General features: G+C 36.0%; 1 protein-coding gene across 1 annotated transcript in view; it reads right to left on the bottom strand.

Annotated features, from left to right (window-relative positions):
* The window catches only part of USH2A (usherin), an 809,712-nt gene that overhangs the window by 271,991 nt on the left and 513,790 nt on the right, over positions 1-23,931 (bottom strand). The window contains exons 38-40 of the mRNA XM_033195653.1: positions 19,398-19,548; positions 18,703-18,845; positions 6,968-7,596 (exon numbers count right to left, since the gene is read on the bottom strand). Of these exons, the coding sequence (XP_033051544.1) occupies positions 6,968-7,596; positions 18,703-18,845; positions 19,398-19,548 (923 nt within the window). The remainder of the gene's footprint in view (positions 1-6,967; positions 7,597-18,702; positions 18,846-19,397; positions 19,549-23,931) is intronic.

Consider the following 23,931-nt stretch of genomic DNA (forward strand, 5'->3'; position numbering starts at 1 on the left):
GATGGCTTTCCTATCATAATGATTTCTTTTATTTGAGTGGTTCTTAATGATTTATATGTCCATTTTTTTCTGTTTATTTATTATAAGTCTTCAGAAAATAGGACAACTAAATTGCTGGTTAAGTGTTTAAGGAATGATTGACTTTTAGCAGCTGTTTTACATCCCTGAAAAGTCTCTCTAAAAAATCATGGCACCTTCAAAGTTCCCCATTTTAAGCAGAAACTTAGACATGCAGGTTAGTTGATTGGCTTTAGGCTTGAAAAGGTAACATCCAAAAGCATAGTAAGCAACTTCCTTATGTCTTTAACTCCATCAAACTATTTTTAAGAACTTTATGAATAAGAGCATTTATAAAGATTAATAAATGAGTTAAGAATGGACTAAGAGATGACAAATGTCTCAAAGCTGTGTGCTTTAGGCAAAACATTTAACATCTCCGGGCCTTGGAACCCTCATTGTCTAATGTAAAGAGACAATCCTTGCCATCATATGTAGACATAACATTGCATAATTCTCAGAGTATTTTGTCAACAGAAGATACAAATGTACCATAAAGAAAGATCACATGGAAATATTTGACTCTGTACAGTGTAGTAATTCCTCTTATGATGGACTCCCCTGAAAAATTCATACAGAATAACATGTGCAAGAAATATTTGTTGAAATAAAAATCAAGCTGTTTTTCAAAAAGTCTTCCTTTCCTTTAAAAAGTATTAATCTTAATTTTTAATTTCAAATACTCTATTTGTATTTTTTCAATCAGACAGAGAAAGAGTACAAATATATATACAAGAAACATTAATTGTGGCTCTGTTTTATTTCACTCAGGTGAAAAGGTAACAGTTTGAAGTTTATTCTTCCATACTTTTTGTATGTTCATACAAGCGAAGCAAATACACTCATGCTTATCCTAGGTCTCTCTCTCTTTCTCTTCTATTTTTAAAAAACTTTTCACAGAAAAAAAATCTTCTCTACCCCTTATGCTGCAACTTGCTTTTCAGACTTAATTGATTATGGACACACCCTATTATTTTGTATGGTTGCATAATATTCCTTTTATGGTTGAAAACAAATGATTTGTTAATCCTCCTGACATTATTTTATGCCAAAAATAATATTTGAAAATGTATGCTATATGTACTCTTGTGTTTATTTCGCATTGAAAAGATTACTAAGGATAGCCATGTCGAAAGGAAAATGCATGCTTAATTTTTATCATTATTGATGTACTACTTTCTTAAAAAGTTGGGGAAATTCACTTTATCACAAACAATGAAATTTTCCATGATCTGTGCCTCCACAAACTCTTGAAATTACTGATATTAGTTTTTGCCAGTATTGCTTGTTTCTTTAATTAATTTTCATTCCCTGGACTTTATGTGAGGTATGAATGCAAAATTAATTGTGGTTTTTGTCATTATTTTTAATGGTAAAAACAGCAATTACTTTTACACCAATCTAATATATTCTCTTACCTAAGTTATTTTCTATTAAAGTATCTTGTATTATAAATTATTAGATGGTCTATGTATATTAAGGTGAAATTGATTTGTCTGTAGTATGTGTTACAGATGTACTTTCCCAATCTATCTTCTGGATGTTAACTTTTTTTTGGTGGGGTGCGGGCAGTTTACACCTTAGAAAATCAATCAGATTATTTCTAGCTACATATAGCTATCTTTTTTTTAAGCTACTGAGTTTCTTTTTTTCTTTAGAAAGTGCTCCCCTACATTTAGATTTCATGATATTCTCCTTTTCTTCCTAAGATTTTTACTTTTTTAACATTAACATTTTTAATTTATGGGAAGTTAGTTATAGTATGATATGATAAAGGGATTTATTTTTCCCTTACACATGGATAGTTGGTCGGGCTGGTATCATTTTTAAAGGAAACCATTCTTTACCAATGAAATAAAATGCAACTTCTACCTACAATAAGTCATTTCAACAAACACTCATATCTATATCTAAACTCTCTAGTTGGTTGCAATGACCATTTGTCTTTTTAATGCCAATACCATATTATTATAATTCAATGGCTTTAGAGTAAGTTTACGTACTACAGAAAGTACCACTCACTATTCTTTCACAATTTTCTATAATATTTTCAATCATTTAGTCTTCTATTTATACTTTAAAATCACTTTATCCAGCTTCATCCATGAAGCCATCATTCTCAGTAAACTAACACCGGAACAGAAAACCAAGCACTGCATATTCCAAATACTGCATCTTCCCACTCATAAGTGGGAGTTGAACAGTGAGAACACATGGACACAGGGAGGGGAACATGACACACTGGGGACTGTCAAGGGGTCGGGGGTAAGGGGAGGGAGAGCATTAGGACAAATACCTAATGCATGCGGGGTTTGAAACCTAGATGAGGGATTGACAGGTGCAGCAAACCACCATGGCACATGTATACCTATGTAACAAACCTGCACGTTCTATACATGTATCCCAGAACTTAAAGTAAAATAAAAAATAAAAAATAATTTTATCCACTTTGAGATAAAACAAACAAAAAACATTGGCATTCTGATTTGAAGGATGCTCAGTTTATATGTTGACTTTGGAAGGATTGTCTTGTTAGGGAATTAAGTCCTTCCATCAAGGAAGATTGCACTTTTTTCCCACTTGTTGCAGTGTAAAGAAGTAGAGAAGAGCATGGGCTCTAGAACCCTATTGCCTTGGTGTGAATTCCAACTCTTACTCCTTACATAATCTTATGCAGATTACTTAATCCCTCATACTCAGTTTTCCTGTCTGTAAAATGGGAACAGCAATAGCATTTATCTGACATAGTTGCAGTAAGAATTAAATGAAAGCAATTTCTAGAACATAACATGAACTCAATGAATATATTTTCATTATTATTTTATTTCCTTCTGTGAAATATTTATACATTTTGTCTATGGTTTATTTTAAGTAGACATCAAACATTGGCCCATCTTTAAAAGTCAATGAGGATGATGACTAAGACACAACTCCTTTAACTTTGGTTCATTATCAAACCCATAAATGAGTGACCCTAAGTGTACATAGCAAAGGGAAGGAAGCTACACATGGTTGTGGTCTGGGTGACACTGTTCCTTGTGGCAAACCTGCCAAGACTGGTGGCTTCAGTAGCCTGAGCTGAGTGAGGACCCTACTGTATAAGAGGAGCTGACAGCTGCAGGGTTACTCTATTTTATTCCACGTTACCTATGAAAAAGTGGACAGGGGCATCAGGGTTTAGAGGCTCATGATATGTAATCCCAGCACTTTGGGAGGCCGAGACGGGCGGATCACGAGGTCAGGAGATCGAGACCATCCTGGCTAACACGGTGAAACCCCGTCTCTACTAAAAAAATACAAAAAATTAGCCGGCGAGATGGCGGGCGCCTGTAGTCCCAGCTACTCGGGAGGCTGAGGCGAGAGAATGGCGTAAACCCGGGAGGCGGAGTTTGCAGTGAGCTGAGATCCGGCCACTGCACTCCAGCCTGGGCGACAGAGCGAGACTCCGTCTCAAAAAAAAAAAAAAAAAAAAAAAAGAAGTTTTTTTTTTTTTTTTGGGCTGCATTATAGTTATGCAACTTAGTTATTTTTACATATTATTTCTTATCAGTCCTCAATTTAAGGCTTCAGTGCAGCAGTTTATACATTGACTTTATCTCATTTAAGTACCTTGGTCCTAATCTGATTTTACTTTGACTTTTTGTTAGAAATGACTTCTGAATTGCATGTCTTTTTTCTGCATCTATTCATTAAAAAAAAAAAAAAAACATATGGGCTTTCTACTTTAATTGGTTGATGTAAGAAATATGTTGATAGATTTTTTGATGTTGAACCATCCTCACATTTTAAAAATCCAATCAATTTGTCCTGGTATATCATTCTTTTAATATACTGCTTAATTCAATTTGGTAATCTTTTATTTAAAAGTTTTGAATCTGTATTCATATATGAAATTAGTCTATAGTTTCATTGAACTGTTTTAGGTCTTAGTAGGGCATTTTTACCAACCTTATAAAATGAAATAAATTTTCTTAGGTGATTAAATATTAAATAAAAGTGCATGGCTTTCACTTTTTCAGGTGACACAACTCTTTGACATTATATATTTATTTTTCTTGTAATTAAATAAGATTTTAAGAATATTATTTCATCTATGTTGCTGTGCTCTCCAATTTACCTTTCTCAAGGCTCATATTTATGCCAAGTCATATCGCCTCTTTTAGTACTTACTAATATGTTACATTTAATTTATTTTCTAGTTGGCCTAAGTATGTGCTGTCTCTCTTGCTTTCCCTGTTGGACTGTAATTCTTACAGGTGGCATTGTATGGAGAAAAAAACACATGGCACAAAATGAGTAACACTAAGGTGAAATACCAACTCTGCTCCTTGTGGTATCTTCCACCCTATCAGCTAGTATTCCGTACTTCTCTACACTCAATTTATTCTTCTCTGCCAAGTTCTTATCACTTCCAGGTATATTACCTAGTTATTTGTTTGCATTCTGTCTAAAATGTAATTGCCATGAGGCTAGGGACTTTATCTTGATCTCTTCTGTGACCCCACTGCCTAAAAGAGGCACTTACAAAGACGTACACTCATGTACTGATGTTCTGTAAATGTCAATAGAACTGAAATTATTATTGTTACTGTTGTTAATATTGTTGACAATTTCCGTCATCCATCCTAATACCTGGAACAACCCTCTATGATAAATAGTTAAATTAATTGCTTAACCAATGCATTAATGACTATCCTTCTGTTATTTCATATAAAATATTTTCTATTTGCAATTTTGACTTTTAAATCTCATATTTTACAAAGAGAAGTCATTGTTTAGCAGTCATATACCTCTGTTTACCAGCTAAGCTATATCACGAGAACATCTGCTTTGGTAAAGTCTTAAGATCGTTCTGAACATGTGAGCCAATAATACTGAAAGACAGGTATGTTATCTTAATACTATTTAAATAGTATATAGCATTAAATACCAGACTCAGTTGAATGTTCCTGCTGATTCTTCTTATTGATAATTTTTTATTTCCTACTTATTAGATGAGAATTAAAAGTGTGAGTTTTTAGAATGGTATTACTAGTGTACAATGTTCATATATTTCAGACACCTTCTTAGAGACATTTAGATTCCTGCCTTGTGGCCTCAGGTGAGTGCCTATGAGATTCAGCTTTCTAGCCACGGTAATCTAAACTTCTCTAGCAAACTGACAAGCCATGTATATTGTTTAATTCCTGGATGATATTATAAAATCAAAAGAGGGTAAAAATGTGAAGAAAAAGCCAGGCAACTTTCTCTAGGTTCTTGATACTTTTAATTATTGTTTATATATGGTGAGTCAAGTAGAATCGTGCACTGAGTTCTTCTTCTGAAAATACTTTTCTTTCTTTCTTTTTTTTTTTTTTTTTTTGAGACGAAGTCTTGCTCTGTTGCCCAGGCTGGGGTGCAGTGGCAGGATCTCGGCTCACTACAAGCTCCGCCTCCCGGCATCATCCCATTCTCCTGCCTCAGCCTCCGAGTAGCTGGGACTACAGGCGACTGCTACCACGCCTGGCTGATTATTTTTGTATTTTTTAGTAGAGACAGGGTTTCACTGTGTTAGCCAGTATGGTCTCGATCTCTTGACCTCGTGATCTGCCTGCCTGGACCTCCCAAAGTGCTGCGATTATAGGCCTGAGCCACCGCGCCTGGCTTAAAAATACTTACTCTTTTTCAGATCGGTCACAATCAGTAACGCCTAGTTATAACATTTTTATTCGAAATAATACAGAACCATGTCCATTATGGAGTGTTGCCTTTGTAAAGAGACTGTGTTTGTTTTGTTGCATGATAGTGATTGGTAGTGCTACCAAAGTTTTACAAAATTGTCCCAGGATGGAAGAAAACGTCATTCCTGGAATGATTATTAACTCCAGGCTTGGGTTTTGGTTTTGTTTCTACTTTGAATCAAAAGCAATTCTTTACATTGCTCAATTCATCCGATAAACATTGTATATCATGTACTTAACATTCATTTCCCATTGGTGCTTAATAAATATAATTCTATACACTTATATTTATATCAAAAATGTGTGTTGCTTTGACCAGCTTCATATTAAAACTAACAAAGACTTTTAAAAGTAACTTTTAGACTGTAGGTTAAATTAAATTTCTTCAACAATTTACATTGTTTAGCATCACCTAGTGTTTGCTTTTGGTGGGGGAGAGAGAACACACAACATAGATCCAAGTAATAATTTCAGCAGATGAACTTTGCTGTTATGCAAATGTCCTTTGTTTTGTGCTCCGGTGAGCAAGCTACTGTACCAATGCTTTTGGCAGTAGTACAAGACTGAATCCATGGAAGCATGTGTGTATTTACACAAAAGAGGCTTCTAAGCTACAAAACTCCCTCCTGTTTGGTTACACTAATTTCCCTTGAATGAAGTTTGTATGCCAGCCAAAACAATGGTAGTTATCTTTTCCTCTAGAGTTCATTCCCAATAGAATGAGGTGAATAATTGAACACTTTCTGGATAGCCCGTTAATATGCTATTTTTATTTCTTTCCCCATTACTTGATTCTTTGATTATTAAAAAATACCAGACTATTGGTAATGGAAAATTTTGTTAATATGCTAATTCATTCCTCCGTATTTTCCCATCTCTTCTCATTTTCTGATCTATTTAAATCTGACGTGGTGGTTAAGCTAAGCATCCCTTTGTGGAATTCAAAGTATTTCAGGTGTGCGAGGCAAATGGCAGCATCTCAACATTATAATTAAGGGGATACAGGGAGAAATGAAAAACTGACATCAAATTTAAGATAGTTTGGGCCAAAGGCCAAAACCCAGTTTCTCCAGTGAATGCCTAAAACAACAAATGTGTTTGTTTAGTCAGTAGATGGCTCTGTTCAACACAGAGTCAATCCAGGGTACATTGCTAAATCTGCAAAGGAGAGAGAACAGTCAGTATCTTACCTGGGCTGCATCAGGTCCTAGCACTGTCACCACAGGCGGCTGCACCCCAGCAGGTCGTGAGGGTCTTGTGGTAACTTCTACCCAAGCACTGCTGTTTGTACCTCCATGAAGAGTGCTCATCAGTACCCGATATTCGTATTTTGTCCATGGGCTAAGAACAGAAGTCTTGTCAATAAACCTCATGGAATGACTCCTTGGGAGAGTCACCAGGGTAATAACTTCTTCCTTTCCTTTGACTCTTCTCTCAATTGTGAAATTCTCCACCAAGCCATTGGGGTGGGTAGGGGGTTGCCAAGATATAATCACAGATGTTGGAGTATCAGAGAACAGCTCTGGACTTGGGATCCCTTCTGGTGCCCCTGGGAGTGTCCATACAGTCTGGGACTCTGGCGAAAGGGAACATCCTTTTGAAGTGCAGGCTTCTACCTGAAACTTATAGGCAGTATATGGGTGTAAATGTGTCACTGTGCAATTAGTGACATTTCCTGGAGTTCTCAAGTATAGACGGCCATGTAGATAAATGTTATAATGGGTAATAACCCCATTGGACTGTCTAGGATGCTGCCAGGTGACCAACATCACTCTTGACTTCACATCCAGAAGAATCGGAGGAACTACAGGTCCAGGTTCTGTAAAGTAAAACAAATACAGAAAGTGATACCTCTTGTAAACGTCCCACCTCTCCTCGAAGCTAAAATGAGTGATAGCTCTGCTACAAGGGTATGAAAATGAACACTTGGTAAAGTTCAATAAGTAAATAAATAAGTGCCATAAAGACAAGGACTGTGATTGCTTTGCTCATAAATTTTGCATGTGAAATACTTGTTGAATATTATGAAACTAAAATTGTCATTTTCCTCTCTAAAATAGCTTTATCAAAATCATGTCTTTTTATTCAAGCCAATGGTTAAAAAATGAGGATTTAAAAAAATAAATGTAATAAACATACAAGAGGGCCATTGTTGCCAAAGTTCTAGCTTCCACTACATTTTTTTTCTAGAGCCCCAGTAAGTAATTATAATCAATAACACTGTCATAACAAACTTGCATATTTTACAGCCCAGTAAAAATCCTTCGGCATCTCTCATTATATATTCTATATTATACTTGGTTCTGTTTATCATTCTAATCCATGTTTTGCAATTTATCTACTCCCTGTTAATATTATAGGTGATTTTTTACTGTGGCTGTGACAGAAGCTGCCGATTTAGCTCTTTCACCTACTGATAAATAAACAATGCACAGATCTGACCTTTAGGTTAACAGGTTTTATGCTTGCTCCACTCAGCACTCTAACTGATTCAATTATCATAAAGGTTCAGAAGGCTCCATGAATACTGAAAAAGGCCCACCATATGCCTGCATAGGTGTTGCGGAACAGCAAATATTCTGCAGCCCTCCAGAGAAATTCCTTAATTGTAAATAATTTCACCATGCGACACAATCAAGTCACCTTGAATGCAAACCCCTCAGCCTGCGGAGGCAAAGTGTTATTTAAGCTTTACTGGGCTGCGTTAAATTCTGCAATTTGAAGGGCTGTTAAGTTTTTCAATTGAAATTTCATTTAAAATGCAGGTGCTTTTTATTATATTGAGGCTTTACTGCTCTCTAGGTACAAGCAAGAACATGGTGCAATAACACAAATCTGGCTCAATCACTGATCAGTAACAGCTGTAATTCCAGAACATTTAGCATTCTTATAAACCACGGCCTGAAATCTATAAATTGCTAAAACAGATCAAGAAAATACTATATCCCTCTTTTCTGCCCACAGCAATTTTGACATTTATGAGATTTTTCTGTGAACATTAGATTTTATTGAAAATCTTTAAAAAAGATATACTTGGATTTAGTAATTGTTTAAAACAGCGTTGATTATGTGAGTGTGTGTATGCGATTCAGTGTTACACTGAAGGTTGAAATTTTAAATGCAACCACTGCTTCGCAGGGCCAGCGACTGCAATAATATTTGGTTATATGGGCATATACTTTCACACAACAGGATCCACGTATTTGTCACCAACTGGACCGATGGTAGAATCATAATTACTTTTCGAAGCAAAAGATGTTATAGTGCGCTAACCCTGAAATCAAGCTATTTCTGACAATTTGGTAATGTGTCCTATTTGAAGAGAAATCCCACCCCCCCCCAAAAAAAAACCCAAACCAGCAATCTTGGTATAAATCACATTTTCCGTTTTAGTCTCTCACTAGCTTTCATTTTAAATCTTTCTTAAAACCACTATGCCATTTCTTACTTTTGCTCTCTGGTATACAGTAGCAGTAGCAATTATTATATCAAAATGGGGATATAACTCCTTTCTTATTTATACTTGTCATCTAGATTTGGCTATTTCCCAGAGAAAAGCAAGTATGAGTCTTGTAAGATATCAACGTTGTTTTGAAATCTAAAAAAAAAACCCAAATCCCCTGAGATTGGCTTTCGTAAAATCAATGGTGGAGATTCAAGTCTTTAATGTCTAACCTTATCTCACCCTCTCTTCCCCAAAGAGAGTAATATACACTTAAAAATCGGAATACTTTTTATTAGGGTTTTTATCTGGGTCTTGCATAATTATTCCTCATATGTGAACTATCAAACTGTGAGCTTCTTCAGGGAAAAGAAACAACAATGATGCAGTTTGTTCTCTGTGATTAGGTGGATAAGGCTTTTATTTCTCCTGAATATGATGATAGTATTATGGGTGAAACATCCATGATAATGAGATGAACTTGCACTTCAAACCCCCACAGTACACAGCCTTTTCTTAAAGATGATCTCTTATCTTGGGAAAGAAGAGATGTTCAATTTCAATTGCACGATTTTTTCCCCCCTTAAAAGCCAGCATACATTTTATTAGCTTCCCGCTCTGGCTGAGTAGATTCCCTGCTCTTGTTGCAGAAGGCTCCTTTAACTTGTGTGATTCTGGAGAGGAAGCTGAAAGCAGCTTAATTAGCTCCTTTGGCTAGGGAAGTGTTAAAACCTGACTCCTGGCACTCTTTCAATTTAGTGCTTTAAAATGATAAGCCGAATCATCTAATTCTATATACAAATCAACTGGCCTGCAACTGCATGGTTGAAAGGGTCACCACAATTATGTAAAACATGAGTAATAACTATAATTGGGGTAGTTTGCTAATACAATAAAAAGCTCTGAACATGAGAAAAGTTATGCTCACAGCAGTAGCTATCACTTTCTAAAGTAAGAATTCATGGATGAAATGACATGAAAAAGATGGTTATAAAATTTTAATGGAATGATAAAAGGCAAAAGTCAGCCTCTCAGCTGAATTCTTAAAATCCCTATATATCACAATCAGCTCCTTAACTGTAAAATCAATGTGGAGTATAACATGTTGTCAATGCGGCTGTCACTGGAGGGGAGACTGGGAGTATGACAGGCACACAGCTCAGCTGGCCGGTGATGAAAATACAACCTTACAGCGCTCTCCGTGGGTGTAATTGTTTAGAGAACTCCCTCCTGGAGCTGGGAACAGGAGCATCCTTTCTGTCCAGATCACAGATTCATATTTCAAACCATTTCATTACAACATTAATAACGGAAAGTAGTCTCATCTTGGCAAATGAAATTATCTTTTATGGGAAACTATTTTGCTCATCAGCTTCAAAAGTTCAGCCCCAGCCTAAAATAGAGTAATAAAATTGTTAACAGAGGAGTCTGCTTATTTAGTTTTATATTCAGGTGTGTATATTGGAAAGGGTGTGTGTGCACACACTTGCATGTATTTGTATGCTTGTGTATGAATATCCAGTTTGAATGACTCACAACTTGAGTGTGTGTATAACTTTCAGTGGTTTTGTGAGTCTTCTCCACTTGTTTGCTATTCGAGTTACCCATGACTGATCACTCAGTTTTCTTGTTACATTCCCATTGTTGCCCTGAAGCAACATTTTACCATTCTAATTAAAGCCTCACTCCGTTTAAAAACTCTTTTTGGTAATATTAACTCCATAAATGGGTATCCCCTAAATTTACCAGTGAATTAAAAATCAAAGTGGCAAATATATGGATGTATAATTATATAAAGCAATATACTGTGTGCTAATTGTTAATGCAGCCTTTTGTTATTCACTACTGATATGTTAACAAAAGAATAGAGTCATGGATTCTATCTTGCTTTTAATCATGAATTCTTTTACCGATTTATTATTTATACCCCAACTACTTCCCAAAATAATTTTTGACAGCTCATAATGAAAGCAACCAAATGTAAGAGGAGCAACAAAATAAAGAAATGTTATTAATCTTGTGATAATAAAGAGGACACAATAGTTATTTCTCAAAACAAAAATTAAGAATGGGCACTGCAGTTTTGCAGAAAAATGAACTTTCATCCTCTTGACACTGATGAAAAAGGAAATGGGCTGTGTAACATAGGTACCATTATGTAATGAGAGAAACCTCTGAAGGCTAAAGGCTGTTGGAATTGAAAGGACATTATTTGATAGTTTGCAAATAGAAGAACAAATATTCAGGAACTATTTTTCTGTATTTCTCCTGATCTCAGGAGAGTATTGTTCAGAAAGAATGTTTCAGCCTCTAGAGCTGGGGCATATTGTGAGGTGAAGGGCAGTAGATGCGTCTGTGATAATTTGGTGCAGAAAATAAAATGCACTGATGTGAGAATTCATGAAGTCAGGAAAACATCCTAAAAACTCTAAAGGTCATCACATTCACTCCTTATATTTGGGCAAAACTTTATCTGAATTTTTCCAAATGTAGCAAATCAACTCTGTTTACAGGGACATTGTCAAAATGAGGAAGATAGCAAGATTAAATGAATCTATGTATTGTTTTAGCATTACAAAATGTTCTTTCATAGGCAGGTGCTATATAAAATGCTATAGAAAATGATTATGGTAAACATCCATCTTTCTGTGACTCTCTAAGAATTTAAGATTTGAGACTGAAAACTAAGCTCGTGCCATTAAATATCAACCTGTGGCAATTAGCTTTGAATGATCTCACATAGTCCACTGAGAGTTTTCAAATATTGACAATTTAACTTTTTCAAAGCTAAAAAACAAGAATAGTTTTTTAAAATAGTGAAAGGCCAGCAGATAATATTTCTGGATAATGAGAGGATATACTGTTCCTGCTAAAGTGTCTTGCATATAATACACACTCAATAAAATTTAAGTAGTAATAAGGTAGCTGTGACAAAACTATTTTTTATTAATTTCTTAAACATAAAAAACTCGATTTTTCATTACTTTCACCTGCAGTCTTCAGCTGTAAGAAACACAGATATTACACACCTTTATATTTGGAAGAGCAGTGTGCTTTAAGTGCTCAGGGGAGATTCAAGAGCTTAAGTGGGAAATTGAGGCAAGGTGGATAGAATTTTTGATTAATCAATCCGTTATTTCAAAGGATTCTGCATTGGTCAGTTTTGGCTTGAATAAGTTCCTTTTGATCTTACAGTATAAAAATAAAATATAAAAATAATCATAAATATTTAAATTTGTTAATTCTGAAAATTCAGAAATTTGTGGAGAAAATCTATGCAATGGAAGACAAAGTATATAGTGACAAACATGCAGAACCAGTTTGCTCTCAAAATCAGAAGACTATAAATGTTATTTTTGATCCTGGGTCTTCTGTTCTATGCAAAATAGATACCTGAATTACTGTTTGAAAGGATAAACATGTCAGCAATCAGAGGTTAGTACCTAAGGCAAATGGAAAAATATTTGGAATGGAGAAAGCAAAATAGTCGTGTAGCACTACTGAAACTTGTAGTTCCTCTTTCTTCATTAAGTAAAATGTACTCATATAAATATGTTCCAATCTCATTTAAAAATATTCCTATTTTCCTCTTGTTGCATAGAATGCTCTTAAGGATGCAAGTGAAACTTTAAATTCTAAAATGCCCTAAGCATAAGATATTTGTCATGTAATATTCGTTTTAAAATTTCAGTAATCTTAAGGGCATACATACGCTTAAATGATTCAGAAGTCCTATTCTAGAATTATTTTGATCAATTTATCAAATTTTATATCACATGTTTACTTCCTCTTCTGTTACACAGTCTCAGAGTATTTTGCTCTTATTACAGGTTGTGAGAATACAAACAGGAAAACTGGTTTTGTTTTAGAAGTCTTTCTACATATCCCTCCCCTTCATTCTGAATAGCACATGGTTTGGGGCTGGCAGAAGCCTCCCTAACTAGAACATTCATTAACTTAGCCAAGACAGCAGCCAGCAGCCTGCCTCTGACCAAGGCAAGAAAATGAGAATCACTTTTGGGATGTCCGTCTCTTACATTCACCTCTTTTTCCCACTTTCCCAGCCTCATACTCAGAGACTGGAACAACTGACAGGACAACCTGAGAGTCCCTCTCCAGGTCTCATGTGTCAGAGTTCACCTCTTATAGCAACTGCTTTCCAGCCTCACCCTGAACCAATGGAGATGGTGTAAATTTGAACTTTGATATTAAAATGCACGCCAAATATAAATCATTTCCAATTTCTCTCCTAGTCTTCTTCTCTGGGTAGGCTTTCCTGGCCCTCATGTTGAGGGGCCATGCCCTTCCTCTGGGCTTGCTCTCATGGACAACTCAGCTCATTCACTCTAACTATGGTTTTACTGTGTGTGCTCCTTGCCAGACAGTGGAAATCTCAAGGGAAAAACAAGGAAATCCATCCTTGCAACTTTCATATCTCTTTTAATCCCCGGTACACAGTAGGTACCCAGTAAATGTTTGCTTGAGTTTTTGTGGATTTACTTCAATCAAACTCTGCTTTTAATCAGTACTTTGAGTAACAATTTGGGGGCACCTATTCTACATCAGACTCTTCACCAGACACTGGTAATAGAAACATAGTTGAGACAGATCGCTAGGTCTTGAGACATTACAATTCAGAAGGGGATATTGATGATGCACTAGTAAACACAAACCAAAATTCTAAGGGAGCTACAAGAAGGGAAAACTTCACAGAGGAAGTGACACTTGAGCTGGGGCTTGATGAATGAGTAGAATTATGTCAGGCAACAAAAGAGGAAGAAGCATGTTCTGTTATATCTAGATTTCGATTGACATCACATTGCCTTTCTGTCTTACTCCAGAAGAACCTTTGTTCCTTTGTAAATTACTGTGACTATCTGAAAGATGGATGAAGGCTGCTGAGGGGAAAAGTAAAGCAGGACCCAGATAGTAAGATAATTTTCTTCATTGCCCTCTCCTCTGTTCAATTATAAATGTGAAAAAATAACAAGATGTAATGCAATCAGCAAATATAGCATGGCAATGGTACAGTCTTGTGTCACCTAATGACAGGAGTACATTCTGAGAGATGCACCATTAGGCGATTTCATCGTTTTACAAACATCCTAGAATGTTCTTACACAAACCTAGATGGTACAGCCTACTACAGCCTAGTTTGTGTGGTATAGCCTGTTGTTCCTAGGCTACAAACCTGTACAGCATGTTACTGTACTCGGTACTGCAGGCAATTGTAACACAATGATAAATGTGTATCCAAACACAGAAAAGGTACTGTAAAAATATGATATCATAATCTTATGGGTCCACCGTCATATATGTGGCTCATCATTAACTGAAATGTTGTGCAGCATATAACTGTACTTAAAATATCACCGTGTCATCAAACTAATGAACAAGTGAAAAGTTGTCTGAGTAAACCTACAGAATAAACTGTTCGAATTCCAAAGGTTTTATGCAGTAATGTCTCTTAGGTTAGTGGTTAAAAATACAAATGTGGAATTTTAAACTACAAATTTGGGAAATGATCAAACATTTAAAAATATATGACAACTAAATAGTAAAATCTAGAGTGAATTCAAGTTTGTTGTTGTTTTTTTTTTTTTTTTTTGGAGGTAGGGAAGTGATTTTTAGAAAATGATTTCAATTTCATTAGTTGATCTAATTGCTTGCGTATGCCATATATGTTTGTCCCTAAAATTAGATATCCCATATTTCAATCTTATGAAAGATTTCCTGGGAAACCTTAAGAGAAACAGATTATCTAACTTTTTTTGGGAATCCACATTTTTAAGAAAAAGTAGGTTAATTCACAGTTAACACAAGGCAGGATTTCAGTATGCAAAAGAGTACATCCACATTTAAGCTGAGGTTTGAAGAAACTTGCCCTCCGTACCCACTCCAATTTCTACATGTATGTACTTTATAGAAAACAATTGCAAACATACGAGAGAGAAGGAACAATCATATAATCAGGAGTGATGGTTATCTCTGGTTTCAAGATATCAACATTTTCAGCTGCTAGGTAAGTGCCTTCATTTTATTAATCACATGCTCCCAAGTCTCGCATAATCTTAGGACATTTTTGCAAGCTGTGGACATTCCAGGTGCTTGGACTGCCAGCAGTACATTTAAAAAATAATGTGTTGTTTGTGTTTATCTGGTTGCAAACAGTTAAACACTACACTGACCAAATTGGCTGGAACAAACATCTTTTATTAACACACGTTTAACAGGATTTAAAATATTCATAGGAAATGTGCATTATTATTATTTGGCATCAGCACACTAGATTTTTAAAAATGCATGGAACTGGATATTGGTGGCACACTGGTGTAATGACAAATTATTTGAAATAATCTATTAAAATTCTTGACATCCTGTTTCCCTGTCCATGATAACTTCTCTGCGCCCACACATTTGCTTCTCCGACTGCAGCTCATTGCCTGCCTAGATTTCTCTTTGTGGTTTCACCTGTGTCACAGGCTTGCTGAAAGTCACTGTCTTGAAATATCACACTAAAAATCTTGCCATTGGTGACCCATTTTGGCACTGGAAAGCTATAAGACTGTGGCTGATGCAGAAAGGTGCCTGTTGATGGTATGGAATTTAAGTGTGGGCATGAGGTGACTTCTCTGTTTCATTCTGTAAGATGATATGTGAGATTTCTACATGGAAAATTGCACTCTGGGTCAGGCGCGGTGGCTCACACCTGTATTCCAGCACTTTGGGAGGCTGAGGTGGGCAGATCACCTGAGGTTGGGAGTTCCAGACCGGCCTGGCCAACATGGTGAAACCTGTCTCTAATAAAAACATAAAAAAATTAGCCGGGCGTGGTAGTGGGCGCCTGTAATCCCAGCTACTTGGGAGGCTGAGGCAGGAGAATTGCTTGAACCCAGGAGACAGAGGTTGCAGTGAGCTGACATGGTGCCACTGCACTCCAGCCTGGGCGACAGAGTGAAACTCCATCTCAAAAAAATGAAAGAAAAGAAAGAGAGAGAGAAGAGAAGGAAGGAAGGAAGGAAGGAAGGAAGGAGGAAGGAAGGAAGGAAGGAAGGAGAAGAAAGAAGGAAAGAAAGAAAGGAAATGAAGAAAGAAAAAATGAAGAAAGAAAGGAAAAGAAAGAAAGAAAGAAGAAAGAAGAAGAAAGAAAGAAAGAAAGAAAGAAAGAAAGAAGAAAGAAAAGAAAGAAAGAAAGAAAGAGAAAGAAAGAAAGGAAGGAAGGAAGAGAAAATTACATTTTGGTGAGCAGGGGGTGCTGGTCAGGATCATGTATGAAGCGTGATTCTGGCATGGACCTGTCCGTATGGGTGGTTTTATAAGCAATGCTTTGTAGCCTTGACAGAAAAACTGCTTGTGCCCAATGCCAATCACTCAGTCTTTGTCAACTCAATTGCACATCCTCTCAGAGATGGCATCCATCTCCACTGACATCTAAAATATACAGTACCCTGTCACCATGTCTCAGGGGTGAGTATGTACTGCTAACATAACCTGCAGGTACACATGGCTTCCTTCCAGTTCTCTGCTATGTATGTGACTTCACAGTGTACACACAAAGCAGAGGAAGAAATGGTTCATTCATTTTGAGGAAAAGGTTTAAAGAAAAATGATGGTTATGAGTTGATACCTGCTATTTATTCATGTGTTACTAATTCTTACTTAAGGACAATGAAGGGTTAATAGCACTCACTTTAAACTCAAGCCCTAAATATCACAACCATGGTAGGGTCTCTGTGTATGAAAATTCCAACCATGTACATGTATGGTCTGTAAAACTTGTTTTATAGTAAAAGGAGACCAAAGATAAGTTTGCTCAACAAAGGAAGCTATGCTAATTGGTATTTTACAATATGTTGGACTTTTGCTTATTTATGTGCTACCTCCCTGCCAATAGATGGCAGGTCATGGCCCTCATTCAATAAAAATTGTGGGGAGATTACCACTGAGGAGGTTTGAGTGTTGACCTTTCTCTAGGGGAATAAGAAGTGCTGTGCCAAAAAAAAATTCTTTCTCTCTTCTTCCAAGCATTCTATTGAGACCTCACCTCTGCAGTGGGTTGAATAATTATTTTTGGCTAATCTTTATTTAGTGCCATCAAGCATGCTGCCGTACATAAGAAGGAGATTACAAACCTATCTTCAGTTGTTTTAAATGTTTCTTTGGAAATCTATTTTGAGTGTGAATTCTTCAGTCTATAAATCTGGTAATCATGGAGCCCAGATTCCCCAGAGTGCATGTAATGTTCCTCCTAAAAGGTGGTGAATTAATGCTTTCTGAACTTTGGGTGCCGTTTATTGTACTGTGCTGATAATTTACTAAATGACACCCTTGAGAACAAAAACACTGAGAGTCCCCTTGCAAAGTAGCTAACTTTCTCCCAGGGAGTAATTACAAATTGGAAGAAATGGATTAAGTAATATACATTATTGCTCATAATGCTGGCTCTTTTTTTGTAAAAATAAAGTCAACTTTAAACAAGATAGATTGTACTGATTATATCTCATTTGATGTCTTATCTTTACTAAAATAATGCAATTAAAAGTATTATAGAAATAAAACAATATATTTAATAAACAATTGATATTGTTGCAAATACCATATCCTTGTGTTAATATCTAGGATTTTGAAAGTCACTTAACGTTCTCATTGGATATAGAGCCAGCATGGCAATGGGCCAGCAGAGAACATCTCCTAAGAAGCCTGTGATTAAAAGATTTGACAAGATTAACTCAAAAAACCTAACTGTTCAAAGATACAATGTCCTTATTCACTCTGTATAGCTTGATTTGATTTCCAACTTTTCTTTAAAAAACTCTCTACTTTCATATATATGCTTTTATAGAGGCAATTTGTATAAAACCAAATGTTATGGTCATGTATTTATTCCAAATATAATCTAGCAAATATATGCAAAAATAACTTTTTATTGAACAACTGTAAAATTCTCTTTATTGGTTGAATAAAGAAATCTCAATCCACCTTTTGTAATACACTGCTATCAGATTATGCTTCTCTATACTGAAGGCTGTCTTTGGGGTATGAGTAAAAGCAGGAAAATGAAACCTGTTTCCAGGAACAAGTATACGTAAGCAGCCTCATGAAGTAAGGTCCATATTTCATTTTCTTCTGCCTGCCAGAATTTCTCCGAAACAGAGAACATTCAGTCATAAAGCAGAAGATGACAACTTTTCTCTTGCAGGGCACCAAGATGTACCCTGAAGGACAGAATGGGGCCATATCATAATTTATAGTGTATTACTTTGTCCTGTCTGTAGGCCTAACCCTCCAGCCCTCCAAGACCACATTATTCTTCTTTCTGGAGAGACTGACCACCTTCGCCCCCCGCTTGCCCTGGAAAAGATTATTGTCACTAAACGACAAGTAAATAAGGGAGGTTCATTTCTTTGCTTTGGAAAAAACTGAAGACATTTTAAACTCCCTAATGTAGAAGACATTTGGCTGTGTATTGTTCAGACCACTTACTGTCCTCTGCGGTCATGAATGGAATCCAAGAACTATGTGCACTGCCAAATCCATTGGAGGCAACCAACCGAAACATATACTCTGTGTACGGTTGGAGATCGCTCACTTCATAGCTTAACGATGCAGAAGGATTAGAAAATAACCTGTATGGGAAAGAAATGTCAATTAAGAAGTTTTCAACATTCAAAGAAATAAAAGCAAATTAATTTCTTACTACAAAAAAATTTTAGAAGATGCCAACATACATTTAAGTACTGTAATTTTCTGCCATCAAATGAGATCTCTTTGAAAATAAATGGCCATTGACTGAGAGTTTGTAATCTTGTGTTTCTATGAAATGTAAATGCTAGTAGTGTTGAGACTGACTGCCATGTTGATTTGTACAATAGGTGTTATAATTTGTTAGTGACAGTTCAGACATTATTTTGTTAGTTTCATTGCTTTTTGTAATGCATGTGCTCATAAAAAGTTTCAGTGGGAAGAAATCTTACTTTAAAGGTCATATAAGTGAAAAATAGATATTTTTGCAAAGCAAATGATTATCCTCTAAGTAGTCTGGGTTTTTTTTTTTTTTTTGAACTTTTAAAAGGTAACCTATATTTTTTGCAAATGAGAATCGACCTACTCTTCAAAAATGTTATGTCTATATTATGTAACCCAGCTGATAGATAAAATGGACAAAGTAGAATGCTCACTCTAGAAATTCATGGGTGGAGTCGCCAGACCTCATCTGGAGTTGGTATCTGGGAGAGCCAGGAGCGTTATTACGAGCTGGTGTAGACCAGACAACCTGAAGACTGGTTGGAGTGGCAGATGAAAGCCTGGGAGGCAGCACGCCATCTGGAGCTGTCGAAAAACACAGATGAATTAGAGCAGAGAAAACTGTGGAGAACATATGCTGGATGGAATCGAAATGCTCCATATACTGGAAAAACTGTTCCTCAGGATCAACAACAATGTTAAACATGGTCCATTTAATTTAACATTTTCATTCCTGAACTCCTGTATTTCCTTATTGTTCATTTCAACACAATTACATTAGTATTTCAGTCTTAAAAACTGGCCCCCAAACAGCAAGACAAATGAATATGCAGCACATTCCCACCTGTACTTCTGTTTATCTAATTGAAAACATGGAGGGAATTTAGTGAAGCAAATATTAAAGTACTTTTTTAATTTAACCCTTTGTTCAACAGACCAAGCAATTGAACACTGAAGCAGTCCAAATCTCATATTCTTCCCCCCGATATCGTCCATTGCTGCCTTAAATCACACCACTACATATGAACACAATGGCTTTATTTTCTTTCTTTCTTTTTTTATTTTGAGGAAGGGAAGTTTGCTAAAATTGTATTTTCCTGGAATGATAAATAAACATCAGTGGCTGAATATAGCATATTCCAGCCTTAATGCTCATCCATGAAAATATAAAAATTAGACATTTTTCCCTATGTGTGTTATACAGTTATCCCTTCTCAGTTATCGCTTCTCCTGCCCTTATTCAATTTTGCAAGTTAGAGCATACATACCACTTTTTCTAGTCTAGTTGAGTCTCCAGCCAATCTGTTCTGACTTCAATATACCTGCTTGGTACAATTTACCAGCGAAATCTATTTGAATGGTTCTAGAAGCCCTAATAGGAATGTGTAAAACTAAAGCCTACTCTACTAAAAAATATTGATAAGATGACACTGGTTATTTAATTATTTTTTTCCAACAGGTATACCTTAAATGAGCCTGTCATATCAGCATGTTCCAAATCAAATCAGTTTGTTCCAAAGCTATTCAGAAACCTGAAAGCAAATTCAGCAAAACTCTGTGCCTTTAGGAAAATGACCTAATGACTCCGAGCCTATATTTTCTGATCCTTAAAGTAGGTATAATATTTTTCCTTTATAGAATTGTTGTGAAGTTCAGAGATCATATAAATAAAGCACCTGATTTTAGACCCTGATAATTACTAGCTGCTAAATATTATTACTATTATTACATTGGACTGACCTGAACTTTCTTTAGCATAATTTAATTGCTAGTATAACATACTTTGTTGGGAACATTCTGATTATTCTAATATAGGTTCCTAATGATCACAAATTACCAGAGGCCATTGATGAAGAAGGAGAAGTGATCAAAATAATGAGAATAAATGAAATATCAGGGTCCATTTTCAACTTCATTTTATACATAACCTTGTGTAGTGTGTCAATTTTATGTACTCTCCAATTCAGAAGAAGCTGTCTGTGAACAATGAGGCTAATGAATGACCAGTGATGAGAATAGAAGAATTAGATTACATATTTCATCAATCTGCTGTAATGGTTTTGAGTTCATTAATAATTCATTCATTTGTTCAATAAACATTTATTGAGGCTCCACTCTGTGCTAAGCAGTACTCTTCATGTGGAAGGAGAACAGCACTGAATAAAACACACACGACTCCTGCCCCTAGGTAGCTTACATTCAAGTGGAGAGAGCAGGTGATAAACAAGTAAGTATTGTGTACACAATAATATCAGGTGGCCATAAGTGCTTTGTAGAAAAATAAAGCAGGGTAAGGAAAGAGAAGGTAAAAAGAATTGTGCAGTTTTAGTTACTAGGTCAATTCGATGGGAAGATTATAGGAAGAAAATGCAATTCAGTGATATTTGAACAGAGACCTCACTGACATGAGGGAGGCAGCCATCCAAATGTCTGGAGGAAGAGCAATCCAGCCAGAGAGAGCAGTACATTCAAAGGCAGTAAGGAGGAAAACATTCCGGTTTTGTTTAAGGAACAGTAGGAAGGTCAGCGTGGCTAACACGACCTAAGGAGGAGAGAGAAAGGAAAAGTCTTCACAGGAGTTGTAGTCTTCATAGGAGTCGTAGTCTTCACAGGAGTTGTAGGTCAGCATATATGTGATATTTAAAGGCTGAGATGGTGAAATAAACTAGAAGGGAGTGGTGATAGAATGAGTATAGAAGAGGTCTGAGAATTGAGCCCCGGAATCCACCAAAATGTTGAGGTCAGGAGGAAACCTCTATAGCAAAGGATACTGAGAAAGAGTGGTCAGTGAGGTAGGAGAAAAACTGAGAAGGTGTAGACTGGAAGCCAAGTAAAGAAAGAAGGCACATGAAAAAGGAAGGCCATCACATGAAAAAGGAAGGACGTATCAGCTGTCTCAACTCGGCTGAGACTTTAAGGAAGAAGACTGGGAGTTAAAACTTTGCATTTGGCCAAGTGCAGGTGTTTGATAACTTTGCAAAGCACAGATGCAGTGCAGTGCTGGACACAGCAGTCTGAGCTAACGTTGTGAAGAGAATGAGGGAGTAAAGAGCAGATACATTGAGCTTAGACAACACTTAGAGGGAATTTATTCTAAAAGGGATTATAAAATGGGGCAGCAGCTAGCGAAGCTCATGATATCAAATGAAGGTTTTCTAAAGACTGGAAGATGTTGCAGTATATAAGCATGTTTATTGGAAGAATCCAGCATAGACTAGGGGAAATGATACTGTAGAAGAAAGAATGATTGCCAGAGCAAAGTCCTAGTGCAGGAAGAGAGAGGTGAGTCCTTGCACATCTGAATCAACTGAGAGTCAGTGCACAATGGCTACCAAACAGAGCAGGGATAGTTCTCGCATTGTGCAAAAGTGAATGGACAGATGGAGATGTAGAGCAGTGAGTAGATTCAGTGACGAAATAATAGCAAAGATCTCCTTTGATGATACCCAGTTTCTCAGTGAGCAAAATAAAAGCAAAGGCTCAGTGACAAAGTGTGTGGATGAAATGGATGCTTGAAGAGAGAGGAAATGATATGAAATAATTCTCTCAATTAGTAAAAGTGTGGCATGACTAGAAAGTGCAATAGGATTGCTGCCCAGGGCCAGCTATCCACTTCTTAAGTTTACATTTTTGGTTTGAAGGACATTCATTGCTAAAGGCTTTTTAATTGATATTTTATCTATGAACACAAATAGTTTTAAACAATCATAATTTCTTATTTGATTTATATACTTTGATTTATAATAAGTGCACACATAGAAAAAAGAGCACTGTGAAAACACAGGCAAAAAGTAAAGTGCAAATTGCATACAATGTATCACATATAAAACCATGTCTCTTATTTGATTATTTTTGTCTAATTTTTCTACATCAAGGAGTATAATGTAATTGAAAATCCAAATTCTGAATTTCAAGTCATTAGCCCCCCAAAAAACAGTTTTTAATATGCACACAAAAATCCCTTATGTGTTAAAAAACTACATTACCTTTCTATTAAGAAAGTAGGAAGAAGTGCCCCAAAGTAGGTTTCATAATAATAATAAAGTGTCATGAATTCTCTTCTGAGTAATAATAAAACAATATGCTCCATTAAATTGGTACACTTTGAATATATTAAACTGCGAAATATTTCCAAAAAGAATGGTCATCTTAAATTATTTATATATAACTATTCATTCCGTATGCTTCCAGTAACACTGAATTCTGGAAACCTTCCTTTCCCCTCTGTTTAACCCCTTTTATCCTAGATTTAATCCTTAGAGGCTCCTTAGCACCAAAGTAATAACTGGGAGCCAGCCATAATTCCGCTGCTGGTTTCTTAACAGAAGAGCCCTGTATCCATCAGCTTGATATATTGTCTCCAAGATGCTCTGTTGCTCAAAAAGCTTCTCTCAAGTTTAATATGACCCTCACGGGGCAAACACTCCAAGACAACCGCCTGAATCAACACATCTTGTCCAGTAAATACTAATTCTACACAGAGACTAGATAAAACAGCTATCCCAATCTATAAATTCAAAGGAAGTGGGTTTCTAATAAAATTTCAAATTTAACCTGCTTCAGAAGACCAAATTCATACAAAACATTAAGCAATAAATTAAATCACAGATTGGAATAATCGAGATGGTATAATCTCTTGAATGTATAATTTTATTACACTTTAAAATGATATACACCACTAGACTCTTATCTATATGTAAAATGAAAGAAAACAAAAAACCAAATAGACAATGACTGAGACATGTCCTAAACTCCTCTAAGAAAACAAGACAAAATAAAACAAACAAAAAAGCAAATATAAAATGATTTGTTTACACATGTCCTAAACCTTTGCTCCCTACAGATTTATAAAACTCTGGGGGGGGTGAGCTCTCAAAAGCAAAAACAGAGGCTTTACAAATGTAGCTGGTGACTACCAAGTCTCTGGGGACAAGAAGAATATTTTAGGGAGAAAATGAATTCACTGTG

The sequence above is a fragment of the Trachypithecus francoisi genome, unplaced genomic scaffold (assembly GCF_009764315.1).
Source record: "Trachypithecus francoisi isolate TF-2019V2 unplaced genomic scaffold, Tfra_2.0 Lachesis_group5, whole genome shotgun sequence".
Classification (NCBI taxonomy): Eukaryota; Metazoa; Chordata; class Mammalia; order Primates; family Cercopithecidae; genus Trachypithecus; species Trachypithecus francoisi.